At 45.5% G+C, this 22824-nt stretch overlaps 1 protein-coding gene across 2 annotated transcripts in view; it reads right to left on the reverse strand.

Annotated features, from left to right (window-relative positions):
• Positions 1-2471: 2471 nt before the first annotated feature.
• The window catches only part of METTL27 (methyltransferase like 27), a 208007-nt gene continuing 187654 nt past the window's right edge, over positions 2472-22824 (reverse strand). For both annotated transcript variants that reach the window (XM_073667589.1, XM_073667588.1), the window contains 3 exons: positions 16778-16913; positions 8849-8941; positions 2472-3984 (listed from right to left, as the gene is read on the reverse strand). In XM_073667589.1, the coding sequence (XP_073523690.1) occupies positions 3746-3984; positions 8849-8941; positions 16778-16913 (468 nt within the window). In that variant the 3' untranslated portion in view covers positions 2472-3745. The remainder of the gene's footprint in view (positions 3985-8848; positions 8942-16777; positions 16914-22824) is intronic.

Raw genomic sequence — 22824 nt, forward strand, 5'->3', positions numbered from 1 at the left:
CTATGGCAGCTGGGAACCAGACAATTTCCTGCAGGACAATAAAATTACACTATGTAAGGACATTCTCTACCAATAATACCCAGGTAATGATAATATTTATGTGTCCTGGGGAACACGGGATAGAAGATAAGGAGACTTTCTTTGAGCACTGATCCTGATATAGTTATATATATCTATATGAAAATAAGTATTTGATTCACTGCCGATTTTGCAAGTTTTCCCACCTACAAAGAATGGAGAGGGCTGTAATTTATATCGTAGGTACACTTCAACTGTGAGAGACAGAATCTAAAAATAAAAACCAGAAAATCACATTGTATGATTCTTACATAATTAAATTGAATTTAATTGCATGAATGAAGTATTTGATCACCTACCAACCAGCAAGAATTCTGGCTCTCACAGACCTGTTAGTTTCTCTTTAAGAAACCCTCCTACTTTGCACTCATTACCTGTAGTAATTTCACCCATTTGAACTTATTACCTGCATAAAAGACACCTGTCCAAACACTCAATCACACTCCAACCTTTTCACCATTGCCAAGACCAAAGAGCTGTCTAATGACACTTACAGTGGGAACGGAAAGTATTCAGACCCCTTAAAATTTTTCGCTCTTTGTTTCAGTGCAGCAATTTGGTCAATTCTAAAAAGTTCATTTTTTTTTCTCATTAAAGTACACTCTGCACCCCATCTTGACTTATAAAAACAGAAATGTAGAATTTTTTGCCTATTAAAAAAAACCCTGAAATATCACATGGTCATAAGTATTCAGACCCTTTGCTCAGACACTCATATTTAAATCACATGCTATCCATTTCCTTGTGATTCTCCTTGAGATGGTTCTACTCCTTCATTGGAGTCCAGCTGTGTTTAATTAAACTGATAGGACTTGATTTGGAAAGACACACACCTGTCTATATAAGACCTCACAGCTCATAGTGCAAGTCAGACCAAATAAGAATCATGAGCTCAAAGGAACTGCCAAAGGAGCTCAGAGACAGAATTGGGGCAAGGTACAGATCTGGCCAAGGTTACAAAAGAATTTCTGCATTACTCAAGGTTCCTAAGAGCATGGTGGCCTCCATAATCCTTAATTGGAAGAAGTTTGGTATCACTAGAAGTCTTCCTAGACCTGACCGTCCAGCCAAACAGAGCAATCGTGGGAGAACAGCCTTGGTGAGAGAGGTAAAGAAGAACCCCAAGATCACTGTGGCTGAGCTCCAGAGATGCAGTAGGGAGATGGAAGAAAGTTCCACAAAGTCTACTATCACTGCAGCTCTCCTCCAGTCGGGCCTTTATGGCAGAGTGGCCCCACAGAAGCCTCTCCTCAGTGCAAGACATATGAAAGCCCGCATAGAGGTATGTGTGGAGAAAACCAGGAACTGCTCATCACCTGCCCAATACAATCCCAACAGTGAAACATGGTGGTGGCAGCATCATGCTATGGGGGTGTTTTTCAGCTGCAGGGACAGGACGACTGGTTGCAATTGAAGGAAACATGGATGCGGCCAAGTACAGAGATATCCTGGATGAAAACCTTTTCCAGAGTGCTCTGGACCTCAGACTTGGCCGAAGGTTCACCTTCCAACAAGGCAATGACCCTAAGCACACAGCTAAAATAGCAAAGGAGTGGCTTCAGAACAACTCTGTGACCATTCTTGACTGGCCCAGCCAGAGCCCTGACCTAACTGAGTATCTCTGGTGAGACCTGAAAATGGCTGTCCACCAAAGTTCACCATCCAACCTGACGGAACTAGAGAGGATCTGCAAGGAAGAATGGCAGAGGATCCCCAAATCCAGGTGTGAAAAACTTGTTGCATCATTCCCAAGAAGACTCATGGCTGTACTAGCTCAAAAGGGTGCTTCTACTCAATACTGAGCAAAGGGTCTGAATACTTATGACCATGTGATATTTCAGTTTTTCTTTTTTAATAAATTGGCAAAAATTTCTACATTTCTGTTTTTTTCAGTCAAGATAGGGTGCAGAGTGTACTTTAATGAGAAAAAAATGAACTTTTTCGAATTTACCAAATGGAGTAAAGACACACGTGTGAAATAAACTAGAATGTTTGATAAATATTAGAATCCTACAGTACGATCCTTTTGTTTTGATGACAGCTTTACACCCTCTTGGCATTCTTTCAAGTAGCTTCAACTGGTAGTCACCTGGATTGGCCTCCAATAAACAGGTATGCCTCATCAAGAGTCCACTTGTGGAATTACTGGGTTTCAGAAAGTGTTTGTAACTATCAGTTGTTTTTTGCAGAGACATTGTTGGTACACAGCTTCAAACATTGCTGAGCCCTATTCCCTACTGTTCTAAGCCACAATATGGGTAGAACAACTCAGTTGTAAAGACCGTTCATCATTACTTCAAACCATGAAAAACTCGCCGTATGCACATATGCCTACATTTACTTAAATGTAAAGTTTGGTTAAGATTACACAAGGAAAGCACAGAAAGGAAGTGTTGACAATTTTGCGGCATTTTAATGTCAGGTCGGAAAGAAAAATGCATAGTATGAGGAGTAACGTAGTTTTTCCAATTGACAAAAATGGGGCATATTCTGTAATTGGTTTTGTGGATTTTGGTGCACTAAACATTTGCAGTACCCACATAGGTTGTCATTCAGCTTCCGCAGAGTTTGAATAGCATATAAACCTCCCATTCTTATACAGGAACGAGTGCTGCAATTTATGGAGCTTCCTAGAAAAGCTGTAATCTATTTTTAACAGTTTCATTATGCAAATGTCACTACAAGGAGTGATCGATGGTGTATGTTAATGGTGCTGATCTCACAATATTTAAAATTTAACATCTCCACGTCTCATTACATTAGATGAGATTTATACTTCATGTTTGTGATCTGACAGAGCAGATTGTAGGAATAGAAAGAGTGCTGCCATAAACAAATATGCAGTCAAATTTTCGAAGGACTAGATGATCTTGGAAACCTTACTGGACCCATATTTCCTCTGAATGGAACTTAGAATACTTATCACAGCGATGACTGATTAAAGGTGGAAGGAGAGAATTATGGGATCACCATTCCTTTCATTCATTCCTCCTTTATTTTATTTTTCCTTCTCCCTAATTGTTAATAGTGTCTCCACCACTTAGCATTCACCTGGCTCTTTTGTTAAGCTCTTATAAAGGGTTGTCCAGTACTTTTATATTGAGGACCTATCCTTAGGGTAGACGATCCAGATAAACTCAGTGGTGGGCCGACACCTGAAACCCCCATAGATCAGATGTTATCAGCTCCCGGAATAGCCAGTTGTAAACTGTATACTGAGCAGAACCACACAATTCTAAACACAGTTAATTGGCCGCTGTAAAGTACTACTGGTCAGCTCCTATTCTTTTTAATAGGACCCCCACAAGTACTGGAATCCTCCTGTAAGGAGTGTAAGGAGTTCACCCAAAGAATTTTCACACTTGTTGACAAAGCAGCTTAGTATGAGGTCTTGTTCACACTCGTTTATTACATTCTTTGCATCACTATCTCTAAGCCAAAACCAGGGAATGGAACCCAAAACACTGAAAAAGTATTAAGCCTCTCTAACTATCCATTACATGCTATGTAAGGGTACGTCCACATGGGACGTAATTGCAATGGGAAATATCTGTTGTGGATTTGGCATGTCAGTCATTGGAACTTAGCAATAGATAATATAAGCTTATTGAATGTCAGTTTATTGAAAAATTCCAATAGAATGTAAAATGATATGATAGTTCATGTACTATTGGCTGACTATAGGAAGGGGTAACATTTTTCTATAAATGTATATGACGCCGGGGATATAATCAGATTCTTGAGTAATCTCCTTGTCTGACGTAGCTTTCTCCCACTGCTCCACTTCTTGTACCAAGACTTGTTCCCACAATCTTTTGCTCTGTAAAGACGATATTCCTTCTTCAAGTTCAGCCTTGTATTGCAAGTTGGAGATGTTACTACGTGTGGTCATGCACACAAAGCCACCTACACATGTGCAGAAAAACTGTCTTCAGTATAAGGTGGGGCTGACATATTAAGTATATGCTTCATAATAGTTTAGAATCATATTTATCAATGACTTTTTTCTCAGGTTCTTTGTATAGCAATCAATAGCTACAAAAAAGTAGGATAATAAGAAAATAATTGGGGTACTACGAGTTTGTATTATTACTATGCAGATGCATATGCAGGACTTTGCTCATTACCTTACATACATAAAGACACATACATGAGATTAATTGTTAACCATAGTGAATGTACCAATGACATACACTTAAAATTGTCATGGGTACTATCTAAGTCCCCCAACCCACCTTCTCTTTCTAATTCATGATTGTTTTTTACATACACATACACACACAGTGAACAAAAGTTTGGACACACCTTCTCATTTAAAGATTTTTCTGCATTTTCATGACTATGAAAATTGTACATTCACACTGAAGGCATCAAAACTATGAATTAACACATGTGGAATTATATACTTAACAAAAAAGTGTGAAACAACTGAAAATATGTCTTATATTCTAGGTTTTTCAAAGTAGCCACCTTTTGCTTTGATGACTGCTTTGCACACTCTTGGCATTCTCTTGATGAGCTTCAAGAGGTAGTCAACGGAAATGGTTTTCACTTCACAGGTGTGCCCTGTCAGGTTTAATAAGTGGGATTTCTTGCCTTATAAATGGGGTTGGGACCATCAGTTGTGTTGTGCAGAAGTCAGGTGGATACACAGCTGATAGTCCTACTGAATAGACTGTTAGAATTTGTATTATGGCAAGAAAAAAGCAGCTAAGTAAAGAAAAACGAATGGCCATCATTACTTTAAGAAATGAAGGTCAGTCAGTCTGAAAAATTGGGTAAACTTTGAAAGTGTCCCCAAGTACAGTTGCAAAAACCATCAAGCGCTACAAAGAAACTGGCTCATATGAGGACCGCCCCAGGAAAGGAAGACCAAGAGTCACCTCTGCTTCTGAGGATAAGTTTATCCAAGTCACCAGGCTCAGAAATCGCAGGTTAACAGCAGCTCAGATTAGAGACCAGGTCAATGCCACACAGAGTTCTAGCAGCAGACACATCCCTACAACAACTGTTAAGAGGAGAATTTGTGCAGCAGGCCTTCACGATAAAATAGCTGCTAGGAAACCATTGCTAAGGACAGGCAACAAGCAGAAGAGACTTGTTTGGGCTAAAGAACACAAGGAATGGACATTAGACCAGTGGAAATCTGTGCTTTGGTCTGATGAGTCCAAATTTGAGATCTTTGGTTCCAACCACTGTGTCTTTGTGCGACGCAGAAAAGGTGAACGAATGGACTCTACATGCCTGGTTCCCACCGTGAAGCATAGAGGAGGTGTGATGGCGTGGGGGTGCTTTGCTAGTGACACTGTTGGGGATTTATTCAAAATTGAAGGCATACTGAACCAGCATGGCTACCACAGCATCTTGCAGCGGCATGCTATTCCATCTGGTTTTCATTTAGTTGGACCATCATTTATTTTTCAACGGGACAATGACCCCAAACACACCTCCAGGCAGTGTAAGGTCTATTTGACCAAGAAGGAGAGTGATGGGGTGCTACGCCAGATGACCTGGCCTCCACAGTCACCAGACCTGAACCCAATCAAGATGGTTTGGGGTGAGCTGGACCGCAGAGTGAAGGCAAAAGGGCCAACAAGTGCTAAGCATCTCTGGGAACTCCTTCAAGATTTTTGGAAGACCATTTCTGGTGACTACCTCTTGAAGCTCATCAAGAGAATGCCAAGAGTGTGCAAAGCAGTCAAAGAAAAAGGTGGCTACTTTGAAGAACCTAGAATATGAGACATATTTTCAGTTGTTTCACACTTTTTTGTTAAGTATATAATTCCACATGTGTTAATTCATAGTTCAGCGGTCAGATGTTACAGCATAGTGGATGAGATCTCTAGAAATCCCCTGTCCGCTATGCATGCATCTGAGGTTGCGAATCACTCGCGGACACTGACATGCGGTGCGTCTTTCAGGACCACAGCATGTCAAATTCGCTTGTGGAGTCGCTAGTCTCCACAACAAAAATTTGACCACTAGAAAGTATTGAATGCGGTAAATACTCATGGTTCAGTGAACATAAGTGGATTTACCTGCATTCAATAGAATGCAACGTTTTGGACACAGCAAAAATTTGCGTCCAAAGTGCTGCTACATCTGAATTATGGGCACAAAGCCTAAAAAAAAAAATGGAGTGGGCTCCTGCGTCATTTTTATAACCAGCAAAGGGAAAGCCAACCACTGCTGGTAGCCGTGGATGGGGCCATTAGCCAACAATGTTCCATAGCTATTAATATCACCCCTCAGCAGTCCCAGAAATGGCGCATCTTATCTGATCTGGCGCTTAGCCTCGCTCTTCCACGCTGCCCTGTAGCGGTGGCAGGGGTTAATGGGGTTGGGGTTCACGTCAGCCTTGTATTGGCGGCTGACATGAAGCCCAGGTTAGTAATGGAAGGCGTCTTAAGACGCCCCTATTACTAACCGCGAAGTAAAATGGTTGGCACATTTTCAATAAAAGACACGGTCAGAATAAAGAATTTTAATTAAATAAAAACAGACACGGTTCAATTTTTTTTTATTACCCGCCTTCGCGAAGCCCTCGATCTCCTGAAAAAAAAACGTAAAAAAAACAAACAACCATATCCCTCACCTGTCCGTCCTCAACGACGCAATCCACGATCACGACAGTCCCACAACGATCCGGATCATTTCTACAGCTGTGACATCAGCAATACAGCACTGTATACTAACGGGTGTAAAATCACCCCCAGTCAGCATACAGTGCTGCAGGGGGTCACTGGGTTCATCAGCTGAAGATCAGCTGATGAGCCCCAGTGAGCTAGAGAGCATAGGAAAATTCTTGTGAATCTTCCTACGCTCAGCATCAGCTGATCGGTCTCATGACTGATCAGCTGATTACCGGCTTTAGCATTCTGCTCATGGTCACGTGACCATCAGCTGATTGCTGCGGCAACGATCACCTGATGGTCACACGAGCATCATAGCGCATGTGCAGTGCAGCTGCGAACTACACAGCTTCACTGCGCATGCGCTATGACGCGTTATATTCCCCACGCATGCGCAGTGAAGCTGGTAATCATACAGCCTCACTGCGTAGGCGGCCAGACATATACAAGTGCGCCTGCGCCCCACAATATTAGTGCTTGCCGGGAGCAGGATTCAAATACATGGGCGGCGCCAGCAGTGAGTGAATGCTGCGCCTGCCCATGACTGAATATGACAAGCACGACCCTATGACTGAAAAACGCAGGCAGGATCTAAGTATATTAAACGTTCTAAAATCATTATAGCTGCACCAATTTTCATGAAAACAGCTTGTTAGTGATGCACATTGTTGCATATCACTAACAACGGTATGGGGGCAGTCTAGAGGGCAGCTAGGATGTGACAGGTTCCCTTTAAACTGAATCACTTGGCTCAAACGTTTGGGATATCTTTCCACAAGCTTCTCACAATAGTTGGTTAGAATTTGGGTCCATTTCTCCTGACAAGACTGGTGTAACTGATCCAGGTTTGTAGGTCGCCTTGCTCGCACCTGGCTTTTCAGCTTTGCCCATAAATTTTCAATAGGATTGAGATCAGGGCTTTGTGATGGCCACTCCAAAACATTGACTTTGTTATCCTTAAGCCACTTTGTTACTATTTTGGCAGTATGCTTCGGGTCATTGTCCATTTGGAAGACCCATTTCCGCCCAAGCTTTAACTTTCTGGCTAACGTCTTGAGATGTTGCTTTAGTATTGCCACATAATCTTCTTTTCTCATGATGCCATCTATTTTGTGAAGTGCACCAGTCCCTCCTGCAGCAAAACAACCCTACAACATGATGCTGCCACCCCCATGTTTCACAGTTGGGATTGTGTTGTTAGGCTTCCAAGCTTCTCTCTTTTTCCTCCAAACTTAACGATGGTCATTATGCCCAAAAAGTTCAATTTTAGTGTCATAAGACCACAGGACATGTTTCCAAAAATCAAGGTCTTTGTTCCTGTGTGCATTTGCAAACATGAGTCTGGCTTTTTTATGTTTCTTTTGTAATAATGGCTTCTTCCTGGCAGTGTGGCCTTTCAGTCCACGTTGATTCAGTACTCGTTTCACTCTGGATATTGACACAATCTTACTAGCTTCCACCATCATCTTCACAAGGTCTTTTTCTTTTGTCCTTGGGTTGATATGCACATGTCAGACCAAAGCACGTTCATCTCTGGGACACAGAACCCGTCTCCTTCCTGAGCGGTATGATGGCTGGACATTCCCATCTTTTTTGTACTTGCGTATAATTGTTTGTACAAATGAACCGAGGCACCTTCAGGTATCTTGAAATTCTACCCAACCATGAGCCAGACTTGTGCAAGTCCACAATTCTCTTCCTGATATACTGGCTGATTTCTTTAGACTTTCCCATGATGCTACACAAAGAAGTAGTTTATGGTTTAAGGTGAGCACATCGGTATTTAGGGACAAAACATCAAAGAAAAGGTGCAAGTTTTGTCATCCCAAGCCAGCTCCATCAAAGTGGGCGGCGTGTGGGCGAAACGGGGTGTGGCGGCGCCTGCTCGGCTACTTTATGGAAAATTTTGTCACTTTCTTTGCAGAACTCTCATTGCAAATGTTACCAAAGTTCCAGACTGGAGAAGTATGTTGGTGAGTTGCAATGAGGCTTACGCCACTGAGAAGATGTGCCAAATTCATTAAGTGGAGTGTATGTTAATGATTTTTAAGCATCCTACTAACAAAATGACTCTTCATTATATTGGCGTGTACAAAGCCATTCTTAAGGAGTCAGGCCCATAGTGTCTATATTCTCACCTGATTTTGTGACACGAAGCAGTTCGGAAAGCACTGACACCGGGACCTGTCCATCACTGAGCGCTCCTACTATAATAACTGCATCATATTTTTCTGAAAACAGACAAGATGTAAAATTATTGGTAAATTCCATTGTATCATGGCTTGACATTCATTATTACATAAATATCTGATACTCAACACATACTGTTAGACTGATGAGCATTTGAATAGTTAATTTCATACCAATCTGTAAGGGTGAATTAAGCCTGCTAGTCTACTCAGAGGCATCTAGTAAATAACAAAAAGTACACCATGTAGTTTATATATTTTAACCCATGAGTCAATAGATGACATAGGCCATTATATGCATATACAGTGGCATACGTAGGAGGCATACATCGGATGGTGCATGTTTGGGCAGATTTTCTGTGTGGATTTGAGTGTAGAGAATACAGTGCAAGCAAAGTTATTGAGAGATTAGAAATCTCATCAACACGTTGGGTAAATTTTCCAACCGTAAATTGACCTGCGGTGTGGATTTTGCAATCCTCACCATGTCCATTCATTGTTTGGAATTCATTGTGGACTTCACCCTGTACAATCCAATACAATTAAGAAAAAAATACACATGTAATAAATTCAGATTTTGAAGCTGAAACACAGAGGAAATGGTACTGCAGCATGCAGAAGTTAAAGTATGAATTCGACAGAAAAAAAAAAATCTTGCCATGTTCTTATGTCCATGTAACCCCAGCCTTAGGATATTTATTATCTACATTGCCCTTACATATCAAGATAAAACTGTAAGTAAAAAAAGGTTCTAATTAGAAGCTATTTTCACATGGCTCAGTGATAAAGTCTGTGACTTTAAAGGGTCTATACATAATTCATCTACTGTACCTGGTGCCTTCTGTTGCCTCCAATTGCCTCCGGCTTTCAAGATAGTGACATGCCCCCTGGGCCGTGGGGTACTCGGTAGCCGGTCCGGTCGATGCTGGGGGAGGTCACTGTGGCAGCGACCCGGTCCGTGACCCAGGGCGGTCAATAAAAGGGGTTTTAGTAGAAGGGGAATAATGTTTTTATAGATAATGTTCGTGACGCCACCTGTGGTATGCGGCTATTTGGAGCCACCGCTGCAGTTCAGATCCTCTGGAGCTGATGGTGACGCAGCAGAGTTGGTTCAGCTCTCCACAGGCAGAGCTAAGCTCCAGGGCAGGATATAGTGATGTTATGAGGTAGATGTTGTTGGTGCTGTGTAGTGCAGGGGATGATGGCGCAGCAATTATTCACAGACACAGTGGGGTGCAGTCTTCAAGGTTTTACTCACAGTTATCACGCTGCTCCTGGTTACAACTGCCAGATTATAACCACCCACGTCGTCCTGCGTTCACCAAGGAAGGGGTTCAGCAATCTCTCAAGTATGTCAGGAGTACTTAAACGGGACCCCGTTCTATGTTCCTTTCTCGGTCTTCTTCCTGCGCTGGCTCTCACCCTCCTGCCCTGCGCCTCACAATCAGTGTCCCAAGCCAGTAGCCTCGGATCCTGTCGGGCGACGTGCAGTCCCCTGGACCCTATGTGGCCACCTTTTCGGCAATGTAATTGTGGTTTTGGGCAGCAGCACCTTGAAAGTACAGTAGCCTCTGGTTGTCTAGCTGAGCCTGGTTGTTCTCCACTAGTTTAGGGGTCGGTCCCCTCTGTGGCCTGATCCCTCCACGTCCGTGTAGATTCAGGTGCACAGGTGGCTTCCTGCACTCACAGTACCCCTGGGATCCCCTCTATCTCTGGAGCCTTCCCTCTGCTCCCGTCCTCTCTCTCTTTCCTGGGCCTCTCTTACTAGGCCCCGCTCCTCTCAACTCCTGCTCCAAGCTCTAGAGCCAGGAGCCTGGCCCTCCTCCACTGCTCTCCTAAGCAGGACTCGCTCTGACTGGACTCTCCCCTTCTAGATAGTTCCCTTCCTTCTTATACTCCTACTGACGGTGCTCCCCTGATCTGCTTCCTCCACCCACACCCACTACATGGCTCCCCCTCTCTTGGTCACCCCCCTTCCAACCAGGGACAGGGCTCAGCAGTGGATTTGTACATCTTGCCCCTCCTGCTGGTCTGGAATGGTGTAGTGTTGGAGGCAGGTGGGTGGGTCCCAGGCAGTACTCCCTCCTTACCTGAGAGTGGGGTACCACACCTCTGGGTGAGATGCAGTACCTCTGTGGCAACTGAACCCGCAGGGGCGCCACAATAGACCATGTAGTGTCATGGGGAGGACAGTAATAAGTATGAACCATGCCCTCACCATGCTTGTCTTATCTCACAGAACAGGAACAGCGTGTTTTAGGTTTACCATTTTACCCCTTCCATGCCCATTAGACATCTTGAAGCAGTAGGAGCAGAATGCCGATCTGAGTGGAGGAGGCAGATGAAGGGCACAAGGTAGTATAACTATATAAGAGAAATTTATAGCCAATTTTCAGTCCCAGGGTAATATTTTTAGAACAGTTTTCTTTACAGGGAAACATTACAATAATCTGGTGTTTCATACGTGCTTTCTGTTTAGAGAGCAAAATAAGTTTGCATTGATGGGCAAATCTTCAACAATTTCGTGCTCACCATGTGGGTTGTGGCCAAATTGGGAAATGTTGGGCTACATTAGTTGATATAGATGAAAGAGAGCCCCTGCAATGTAATAGTGGGGAAGGGCGTAGCCTTCCCTTGGTACTGAGATAGTTAAAGGAAGTGTCCCTGAGGTCAGACCTCCCTAACTGGGGTAGACCAAGCTAAGGGGGTTAGCTTTAGCGGTCCAGTTAGTAGAGTAGAGGGGGAACTTTGTGCCCTTAGCAAGCCTAGAGAGATATAGAGCTTGTTCCTGGTATAATTCCTTCTGGGCTGTAGTACCTGAAAACAGCCACAAGATGCCACTGTTCTGGGTGCAGATGTCAGGTTGAGTCTGCCAGCAAAGTTATAGACAGTGATGGGTTAAAGTTCTGTGATGACAGCTCACTGAGCGTGGGCATATTCGGAAAGTCTCTGTTTAAGTTTCCAGAATCAGGAAGTGATTCGTGAGTACGAGTTGAGACCTCAAGTTGATCAGACAGCCTGACTATAGTGGCTGCTAGGGTAGACGGGAGCTCCGAACCCTCAGACAGTGAGATCCCAGTGCGCAATTCTCCCCACACAAGAGCACGAGTCCTGTTCGCTCGCCGGAGAAACTCATCAAAGCGTAGTGAGGACACGGGGCACTTCTAGTCTGCAGGAAGCAGAGGAAGCTAAATAGGACTCCAAGCTAAGACGTGGGGGAGAGATATCGGATCCGGTCACTGTCAATACAGAGGAGTCTCTTGGGCCAGGAATTATAGCCACAGAGATGCTCCGCTTAAAGAGGGAACCAGGACTGAAGCAGTTAACAGCGCCTGTGAGAGAGATGATTGCCTGTCGGGCCTTATCCATTATATCTGACTGTAAATATTGTATATATTCCTCTTCCCCAAGTAAAGTCCAAGTTCTGGTTAAGAACCTCGTGTCCTCTGAAATTATTGCTGCCCTGGTCTCAGAAGAAAATTGCCTGGAGACAGCCGCGATCGGATGGCTTGAAGTAAGTGAAGAGCACTACATACACAGCCACACTTCAGAGGGAGGACACGTATTGTCTGTAGGGTCCATAGCGAGAGGGGGCTACAGCTCGCCCACGACTACCTCGCTGGGGCACCTTACATTTGGCGTAGTCGGCAGGATGCGAGCTCCTCGCATGAAGAAAGCGGGGAAGAGCCGACACAGAACACTGAGGAGAAAGTGTTGGAAGGCATGCGGCCCAAGATGGCGGCCCGAAGCATGGATTCCAAGATGGTGACGACGGCGGTAAAGTCTGGGAGAAGAACCGCCTATCGTGGGAGTGGACGGCGCTGGAGAGCGCGAAAAGATGTCCAGCCCCTACGAGTTCCGGCCCAAAAAAGGATAGGCCCAACGGTGAAGATGCGTCCCAGGATGGGACGTCCAGAGAGGAAGAGGGCGCGGCGTAAAGTAAAGCCCGGCCCCGTGAGTATCAGCGCGCACAGAGAGGGGGCGAGGCTGAAGCCGGAGCGGCCGAGAGTGACGAGTGACGCGGCAGTCGCGTCAGAAGGCCGGCCCAGGAAGAGGCGGAGTTGGACGCGCAGGACGCGCGTCACCGGTAAGCGACCGGCGCCATTTTCTGTCCAGCACGTAAGGAGAAGGAGGTACGGCAGCGGACGTCCTGAGAGGATGGCAGCCCCAGAGCCTGACAATGTGCGCGAGACAAGCGGTGAGGAGGAACCCCTGGAGATCACCACCCCAGGGGCTGCGACTGGAAGTCGTTCGCCGGCGGGCGCTGCCCGCGAACCATTGCCCTTACCCCCAGTGGCTGTCCAGTGGGCCACTAGGCCTGATCCGGAGCTGGGCCTGCTTATCCACGAGCTTCACATATGGTGCTGGAGCCGGATGCCGGAGGAAACGTCCCCCTCGGCTGAGGGAGGAGAACATCCAGGTAGGGCCGGAGCAATAGCTGCAGCGAAGCTTACAGAAGGTGAGCGGTCCATGCCCCAGCGGCCGGTCACGCCTGCGGTACCTGCCCCAGTAGCTTCTGTGGCAACAGAGGCCCCCAGGCCTTCAGGGGACGGTGCGGAAGGGAAGCCCCCTAAAAGAAAGGCCCCGCGGGAGAATTTCTGGTCGTTGGCCTTGGAGGCCCTACATTCCCCCTCGGCAGAGCAGTACGCTGAGCCCGGGAGTCCTAAGTGGGCTACCCGGGACCCCCCGATGACCGCGCGAGAACAGCGGCGATGGACCGATACCTTCCTGAGAGGCTGGCTGGAGGGGTCCAATGCGGCAAGAAGGGAGTCAGTGGAGGAAGCTCAGACCCGGGGGCGGGTCATACAATTCCGTATCCATGAGGGGTACGGGTTTCTGGAAGAGGAATGGACCGGGCACGAGGTGTTCGTGTCCCGCGAAGCGGTAAAGCGGGACTATCTGCCTGACTGTTTACACAACCTGCACGTGGGGGACATCGTGCACTTTGTAAAATGTGAGTGCCAAAACGGGTGGTATGCGGCTCCGGTCACCCGCCCCTACAAGTGGGAAGACGTCCTAGAGAAGGACCGGCAGGTCTTCCGGCGAAGGGCTGAGAGGGAGGCTCGGCAACGTCGGGCTAGGGAAGCCCCTGGAGGATTCTTGTCCCCTCCCAAGGGCGGCACCCCGCCGGAGGAAAAGCCGGGAAGCCAGCAGCGGAGAGATGGTGCCGAAAAAGAGGAGGATGTCCCAGATCGTAGTAGGGCTGACTCTCCAAGTAAGGCCATGGGCTCAACAACCAAACACCCAGGAGGGGCTGAGGCAACTAATAGTGGAGTCGCCGAAAGGACTCAGGCGGCTGTTAGTCAGGAGGTCCACAGTTTTACCGTGACCAGCTATGGCCCCACGCAAGTTGGCTGTGGCAGCGCCACCTCCTCGGATGAGGACCCCGGGCGTAGCCGACACCCTGACCAGCCTTGGAGGTGGAGGAAGCCACCTTCCTCTGCAGCATGGGCCGCCTTGATGAATGAGAGGAAGGACGCCCGAGGGAAGTGAGCCAGCTAAAAGGTCCGTTGACCTTCCACTTCCCTCTTTAGGACCCATCGGTGGTGGTCTTGTCTGCAGTTTGGGACTGTTACCCAGTGGGGGCGAGGTGCCCCATGTTGACTTCAGTTGAAACAGAAAAAAAAAAAATGGAGGATTGTTCCCCTACCTCCTAGGCCAGGAAGGCCTTAAGCAGCACCCAAAAGTTGCGTGCCCAGGAGAGCTGCTTTTTGTTTTTACTTTTGTTTTCTTTTTGTTGCGCTTGTTGCGCCTTTTTCTGCTGGAATTTAAAGCCCTGAGGCACACCTTGAGGATGGATATCCTCCAAATCTAAGAGACTTGCGGCCTAGCGGGAAGAACCGGTGACCCCCGCTAGGGCCAAGAAGAAAGAGACTCACAGGGTGTTACCTGTGACTGTGTGCCTCAGAATGTAGCCCCAGGAGGGGATTGGAGGCTATTGAGGTGTTGACCTGACTTAAAACTGTGGACACGTCGTTTCCAGGGTCCTTACCAAGAAGGACCGGTGCCTCTGAAAAAAGTTGATAATGGACTGTCCTGAATTGCTGTTCCAGGGCCCTTAACCGAGAAGGGCCGGTCTTCCATCCAAGAAGATGACCTCAGGACCAGTCGTTTACTAAAAATGTTTTAGTAAAATGTAGTTATGTAACATAATTTTATAGCTGTTGATTGATGTTTATTGCTTAGTGTGGTCAGGGACGACCAACATTAAAGTGTCGGAGAATATAATAGTGGGGAAGGGCGTAGCCTTCCCTTGGTACTGAGATAGTTAAAGGAAGTGTCCCTGAGGTCAGACCTCCCTAACTGGGGTAGACCAAGCTAAGGGGGTTAGCTTTAGTGGTCCAGTTAGTAGAGTAGAGGGGGAACTTTGTGCCCTTAGCAAGCCTAGAGAGATATAGAGCTTGTTCCTGGTATAATTCCTTCTGGGCTGTAGTACCTGAAAACAGCCACAAGATGCCACTGTTCTGGGTGCAGATGTCAGGTTGAGTCTGCCAGCAAAGTTATAGACAGTGATGGGTTAAAGTTCTGTGATGACAGCTCACTGAGGGTGGGCATATTCGGAAAGTCTCTGTTTAAGTTTCCAGAATCAGGAAGTGATTCGTGAGTATGAGTTGAGACCTCAAGTTGATCAGACAGCCTGATTATAGTGGCTGCTAGGGTAGACAGGAGCTCCGAACCCTCAGACAGTGAGATCCCAGTGCGCAATTCTCCCCACACAAGAGCACGAGTCCTGTTCGCTCGCCGGAGAAACTCATCAAAGCGTAGTGAGGACACGGGGCACTTCTAGTCTGCAGGAAGCTAAATAGGACTCCAAGCTAAGACGTGGGGGAGAGATATCGGATCCGGTCACTGTCAATACAGAGGAGTCTCTTGGGCCAGGAATTATAGCCACAGAGATGCTCCGCTTAAAGAGGGAACCAGGGCTGAAGCAGTTAACAGCGCCTGTGAGAGAGATGATTGCCTGTCGGGCCTTATCCATTATATCTGACTGTAAATATTGTATATATTCCTCTTCCCCAAGTAAAGTCCAAGTTCTGGTTAAGAACCTCGTGTCCTCTGAAATTATTGCTGCCCTGGTCCCAGAAGAAAATTGCCTGGAGACAGCCGCGATCGGATGGCTTGAAGTAAGTGAAGAGCACCACATACACAGCCACACTTCAGAGGGAGGACACGTATTGTCTGTAGGGTGCCATAGCGAGAGGGGGCTACAGCTCGCCCACGACTACCTCGCTGGGGCACCTTACAGCAATATAATATCATGGACCTATTGCTGTCCAACAGCTAATTTATTAAGAATAAAGTGATCATCACAGCGTTCCCCCACATCGCCACTCGCCAGAGCGTTCCCCCACATCGCCACTCGCCAGAGCGTTCCCCCACATCGCCACAGCGTTCCCCCACAACGCCACTCGCCAGAGCGTTCCCCCACATTGCCACTCGCCAGAGCGTTCCTCCACATCGCCACTCGCCAGAGCGTTCCTCCACATCACCACTAATGCTTGAAATCATTAGCACAGTTCCATACACAGAGTCGAGTGAATAGTTCAGGGGATTCAAATCTTTTCTTTCATGCCATGTGAAAACATTGTGCCCATAGGACCCATATGGAGCTACACAGCCTGCGCAAATGTTCCCACTTCCCTAGCTTAAAGGGCAAGGTGGGACTTAAAAAACTAATAAACCGCCAATAAAAAATGGGAGAGGTTCTGACTCTGCACCTCTGCAGATCAGCTTAACTCTTTACTAGTTACCGCTGATTGACAGGGGTACTCAACCGATCTGATACTGATAGCCTATACTAAAGATTGATAATCCTAAAGTTTTAAATAAACACTTTAAGTTCTCACTATAATACAGTGTTTTTTTTTCTTTTTTTACCTGAGTCATTCGGCAATTGTTCCTGTCCCAACATGCACTGCTTCAGCTCCTGATACAAATCTTTCTTCTTAGCAATTGCCAGCATTCCTGCGCTGCCGTCCAAACCATGAAACAAGTTAAAGCCGCAACACTGCAACTGGAAAGAAAAGTTAAATAAATACTCAAGCCAGGTATATTATATTGTAATAATAAACTGTAATGATTAAGTAAGACCAAGAAAGAATTCAAGTATTGTATCAAAGCAAATCGCCAATAAATGAACACTGATTATGTGTCCAAATGTACTGCACCTCCAGAAACTCCCAGACACCTAAATAAATACCCTGAATATGTGACACCCACAATGGGTGAGTAAAACTCATTAAACTTCTTCATAATTATATGGTTGAAAATTTGATTCAAGGGGTTTCTGTAAATAAGGAAACTTCATTACATAATAAAAAGTGAAGAAACAAGGATGTATCAGCTGAGGCACTAGTTGTTTCCATCTCCAGACAGTGAGCAGAGATCTTGTAAGTGTTGAGTAATGAGAACACTATTTAGTAAGGGCCAATTTGATGCCACGTAGCTCTGCTATTAGTGTAGCGTCTGTTCTTATATAAAGTAAATAAGTGACTGGCTATGCAAACAGCTACAATATCCAAATAACGCACCATGCTTGTTAATTTAAGCTTTGCTACATCTGTATATTAGAATGTTGTACCATTTTTCACTTAAAACTTACCACTTATCCACAGGATAAGTGATAAGTGTTTGATTGCTGGGACCCCTATCAGTCATGAGATCAGGTCTCTGGAGAACATACTGGCACTTTATTCACTGTCTATACGATTGATGGAGATAGTGGAGTACAGCGCCTGACTATCTTTGTCAGTACTATGGACATTCAAATTAGGGACACAAGACCCTTATTCTCGTGATCAGTGGTGGACCCAATGGTAGGACCACCAGTGATCAGACATTTATGTTCCATTCTGTCGATAGGTGGTAAGGTGTAATTTTGGAACCCCTTTAATGACTTGTACAACAGAAAATTATGGGTACATCACTGATATATATTTCATCAGGAAATCTGCTTCTTTCTCCTCCAGGACTGATCAGTCAGTCATTCTAAAAAAATTCTAAATTCCCAGGTAAAATCTGTACGCAGTGAAGACAAATTTTCCTATTACTGAGATAGGAGATGGAAGCTGCTACTGATAAGATGTAGAAGTGAGCCTTCTATTGTACATATGATCTTATCAGTAGCAGCTGCCATCTTATATCTCAGTAATGTAACAATCTGTCTACACTAGGGGCAGTACGGTGGCTCAGTGGTTAGCACTGCAGCCTTGCAGCACTGGGGTCCTGTCACGCAAGGTGTGGGAAAGACTTAGTGCAACACAAAGGGAAGAGGGAAAGGGAGCCCAGACTCTAGGGAAAAGGGGGGGGGGGGGAGTGGAGACCTCCTAGGCTGATCTAGTGTCACCCTGTCTCCACTAACGTCCCTATATTGGTTCTTCACCAACCGCCGCACGCGTACCTCGCCCTGTCTTTCCCTGGCATTAGACTCAGGCTAGGGAAGGGAGGGGGATGAGCACTAGTCGATCACTGCTGAACACTACAGACAACAAGGGGGGGGACAAACAAGGGAAAATCGCTTAGCTTTAGTCGACTCCAGACAAATGCGCACACGTCCTCTAGCACCAGAGAGGAAGAAGTACTGCTCTTGCTCAAGCCTTCACAAGGAGTAATGAATATCGCTGGCACTTCCCTCTGGCACACAGCAGGTATTTATACACCCAGGCCAGGGTGTTAATTAGCCAAAGGAAGTTAGCCGCTGGGTCCTAGAGATACAGCTTCTAAGAAGTTGTCTGTAATGCCAAATGAAGAGATCTCCTGCAACCAACTGCATGTTGACTGTCTGTCACTTCTAACACACTTGTAACAGGTCCTGGGTTCAAATCCCACCAAGGACAACATCTGCAAGGAGTTTGTATGTTCTCCCCGTGTTTGCGGGGGTTTCCTCCGGGTTCTCCGCTTTCCTCCCACACTCCAAAGACATACTGATAGGGAATGTAGATTGTGAGCCCCAATGGGGACAGTGATGATGAAGTGTCTGAATTGTACAGCGCTGCGTAATATGTTGGTGCTTTATAAATAAAAAGATTATTATTCAATGAATACAGATTTTACCTGTGAATTTAGAATTTTGAAGATAAATGATCAGTCCTGGCGGAGAAAGAAGCAGATTTCCCTGATGAAATATGTTACAAAGTTTCATATTCTCATCTGTACTACTGATTTCTGAAGTAAAAATTAAAACGATATTTACCCATAGTTTTCTTTAAAATGGCTCAGTTGAAAAAAATAAGAAAGCTTTTACCTATCCTATATTTGGGATCCCACAATGGCCCAAGTATTAGTGAAATCATGACTCTGTATAAATACTGTAGTTTTTCTTGTTGACTCCAAGCAATAGATAGCTTCTTAATGTAAGATTTTTTGCACAATGATGTGGAAATTAATTTCAGAACATATCTAAATAGTAGACAGAGAATGCCCAGACCTGTTCATGATGTGCCATGACACAGAGGGTTGGAAGCAGCTCTCACTGTGCCAGAACGACCATTGAAATAAAACTGTCGACGCTGTGTCTAAAACTTATCAAAGTCTACAATGTCTACAGCCCATAATTCTGATATGAAGACATCAGCTGCATTCACTGTAAAAAAGATGACAATTACAGCAAAATAATCTGAGTAAGTTTCTACAGCTTCAAAAAAAATCAAGAACACCTAAAAAAATTTTTTTACGGACAGGGAAAAAAAAGTGCAGTTTTTATGGACTGTCCTAGAATTTCTGGATGGTTGGCAATCCTGGTCTCAGACATTTTATCTGATGGAATAGTGAGAGCTGCAGTGGTCACATGATGTAACAATGCCACGCGACCTTCACGAGATACATTGGAGAAATGGCGCCAGTATATATTTAATATCTGGATGACTTTACCAACTCCCCTCTCCCGCTCTCGGACCACAACCTTCTTTCCTTCTCTGTTAAGAATTGTCTCCTCACCCGGGACACCCCCACTTTCCACACTTATAGGAATACACGTACCATTAATACCCAGCAGCTTATGGACAATCTCCACACATCTTTAGCCCCCATCTCCTCCTTCTCCTGTCCAGACTTAGCATTGTCACACTACAATAATACACTGAAGAGCGCCCTAGATGAAGCAGTTCCTTCTACTCGCAGAAAGATCCGACACAGACAACGGCAGCCCTGGCACACGATGCAAACACGTTTTCTTCAACGTTGCTCAAGGTGTGCTGAGCGTCAGTGGAGAGCAGAGGACTTCATCCACTATAAATTCATGCTCAAAACCTATAACTCTGCCCTTCATCTGGCCAAACAATCCTACTTCACCACCCTCATCACTTCAATGTCCAACAATCCAAAACGACTTTTCGAAACCTTAAACTCCCTCCTGAAACCTAAAGCACAGGCCATCTCAGTCCAATCTCCTCAGTGCCTGGATCCCCTTCCCTGCCGCACTTCAAGCTCACTTGCCATCTTTGAGCCTGTTACAGGAGAAGAAGTTACCCAGCTCCTCGCTTCTTCTCGGCCTACAACCTGCAACAGTGACCCCATTCCTTCACATCTCCTGCAGTCCCTCTCACCGGTGGTCACTACTCACCTGACTAAAATATTTAACCTCTCTCTTTCTTCAGGTATCTTTCCCTCATTTAAACATGCCATCATAACCCCTTTACTTAAAAAGCCATCCCTGGACCAGAACTGCGCTGCTAACTACAGACCTGTCTCTAATCTTCCTTTCATCTCTAAACTCCTGGAACGCTTGGTCCACTCCCGTCTAATCCGCTATCTCTCATATAACTCTCTCCTCGACCCTCTACAATCTGGTTTCCGCTCCTTACACTCCACTGAAACTGCCCTCACTAAAGTCTCTAATGATGTACTAATAGCCAAATCCAAAGGTCACTGCTCCCTGCTGATTCTCCTGGATCTCTCTGCAGCATTTGACACTGTGGATCACCAGCTCCTCCTCACTATGCTCCGCTCTATAGGCCTCAAGGACACTGTTCGCTCCTGGTTCTCCTCCTACCTTTCTGACCGCTCCTTTACTGTACCTTTTGCCGGCTCCTCTTCCCCTCCTCATCCCCTTACTATCGGGGTTCCACAGGGCTCAGTCCTAGGCCCCCTCCTCTCTATACACTGCCCCTATTGGACAAACAATCAGCAGATTTGGGTTCCAGTATCATCTCTATGCTGACGACACCCAATTATACACTTCTTCCCCTGACATCACCCCTACCCTAATACAAAATACCAAGGATTGTTTGTCTGCTGTGTCTAGCATCATGTCCTCCCTCTATCTTAAACTGAATCTCACCAAAACTGAACTTCTTGTGTTTCCCCCCTCTACTAACCTAACATCGAAATTACCTTGGAGGGTTCAACCATAACTCCCAAGCAGCACACCCGCTGCCTTGGGGTCATATTTGACACTAACCTTTCCTCTACTCCCTATATCCGATCACTCACTCGCTCTTGTCACCTGCATCTTAAAAACATCTCCAGAATCCGATCTTTTCTCACTTTTGAAACTGCTAAAACTCTTACGGTCGCTCTTATTCACTCTCGTCTGGACTACTGCAACTCTCTTCTGATCGGTCTCCCTCTTACCAAAATTTGCCCTCTCCAATCTGTCCTGAATGCGGCAGCCAGGGTCGTATTTCTGTCCAGCCGCTTCACCGATGCCTCCACCTTGTGCCAGTCATTACACTGGTTACCCATTCGCTACAGGGTCCAATATAAACTCATTGCTCTCACCCACAAAGCTCTCCACAGTTCTGCACCACCTTATATCTCCTCTCTCATCTCAGTCTATCATCCTACACGTGCCCTCCGTTCCACAAATGACCTAAGACTAACATCCCCCATAATCCGAACCTCGCACCTCCGTCTCCAAGACTTCTCTCGTGCTGCGCCAGTTCTCTGGAATGCTCTACCCCAGACGATCCGATTGATGCCTAGCCCCGATGTCTTCAAGCGCGCTTTAAAAACCCATCTCTTTAAACAAGCCTACCACCTCAAATACCCAGTAAACTAACTTTCCCCTGTTCCCTCCTAAATACTATTCAGAATCTGCCCCCCACTGTTCATCTGTCTCTACACCCTCCATGCACACGATAACTGCACTCGGTAATTGAGTATTGCACTTTAACATACAGGCTGATGACCGGATCATGCAGCTTTATATGATAATCCCGACTTTTTATAATTGCCTGACCTGAAATAACAAGCACTTTCCACCTGTTGTGTCCCCCCCATTTCCTTGTAGAATGTAAGCTTGCGAGCAGGGCCCTCACTCCTGATGTAACTGTTAAACTGTCTCACCTTGTATTGAATTTATTGTCTGTACATGTCCCCGCTTAATTGTAAAGTGCTGCGGAATATGTTGGCGCTATATAAATAAAAATTATTATTATTATTATTAATATCTTGTTACGGCCACTTTAGCTGTTATGAAGCGGTAGTCCAGTAGTGTATATTAATAAATTAAAAAAAACAAAACATTTAGTAAAGATACAATTAACTCTTTTTAGAATTTCTCCAGACATCCCATTTAAACAGTTCCCATTGTACAGAATGTAAGTAATCTGTCCTCAGTGCACTTCCACTTGTGGTGGAAACAGGCATATTTTATCATTTAGGGATTTTTTAGGATACATCATCAATATCAGATTGTTGTGATCTGACACATGTCCCCCCCTGTAGATCAGCTGTTATTAGCTATGGTTGGATATAAACATTGAATGTAGCTTAACAGTACACCTCCGTTCACTATGCAACAGCCACTGCCAAGAACTCCAGGTCACCTCCTATTCCCTTCGCATGAAATATGGCTGAGCTAGGCGAGAAGGTAATTTGGAGGGTTTGTATCAGAAAAACGAAGCACCGTCATCTATAAAATATTATAAAACGAATTAACCTCCCTAAGGAATGAAAATCCTACTGTACGGGACTATACTGTAAAG

The sequence above is a fragment of the Phyllobates terribilis genome, unplaced genomic scaffold (assembly GCF_046119375.1).
Source record: "Phyllobates terribilis strain yellow unplaced genomic scaffold, ASM4611937v1 Scaffold_2__4_contigs__length_985480577, whole genome shotgun sequence".
In the NCBI taxonomy this organism is placed as follows: Eukaryota; Metazoa; Chordata; class Amphibia; order Anura; family Dendrobatidae; genus Phyllobates; species Phyllobates terribilis.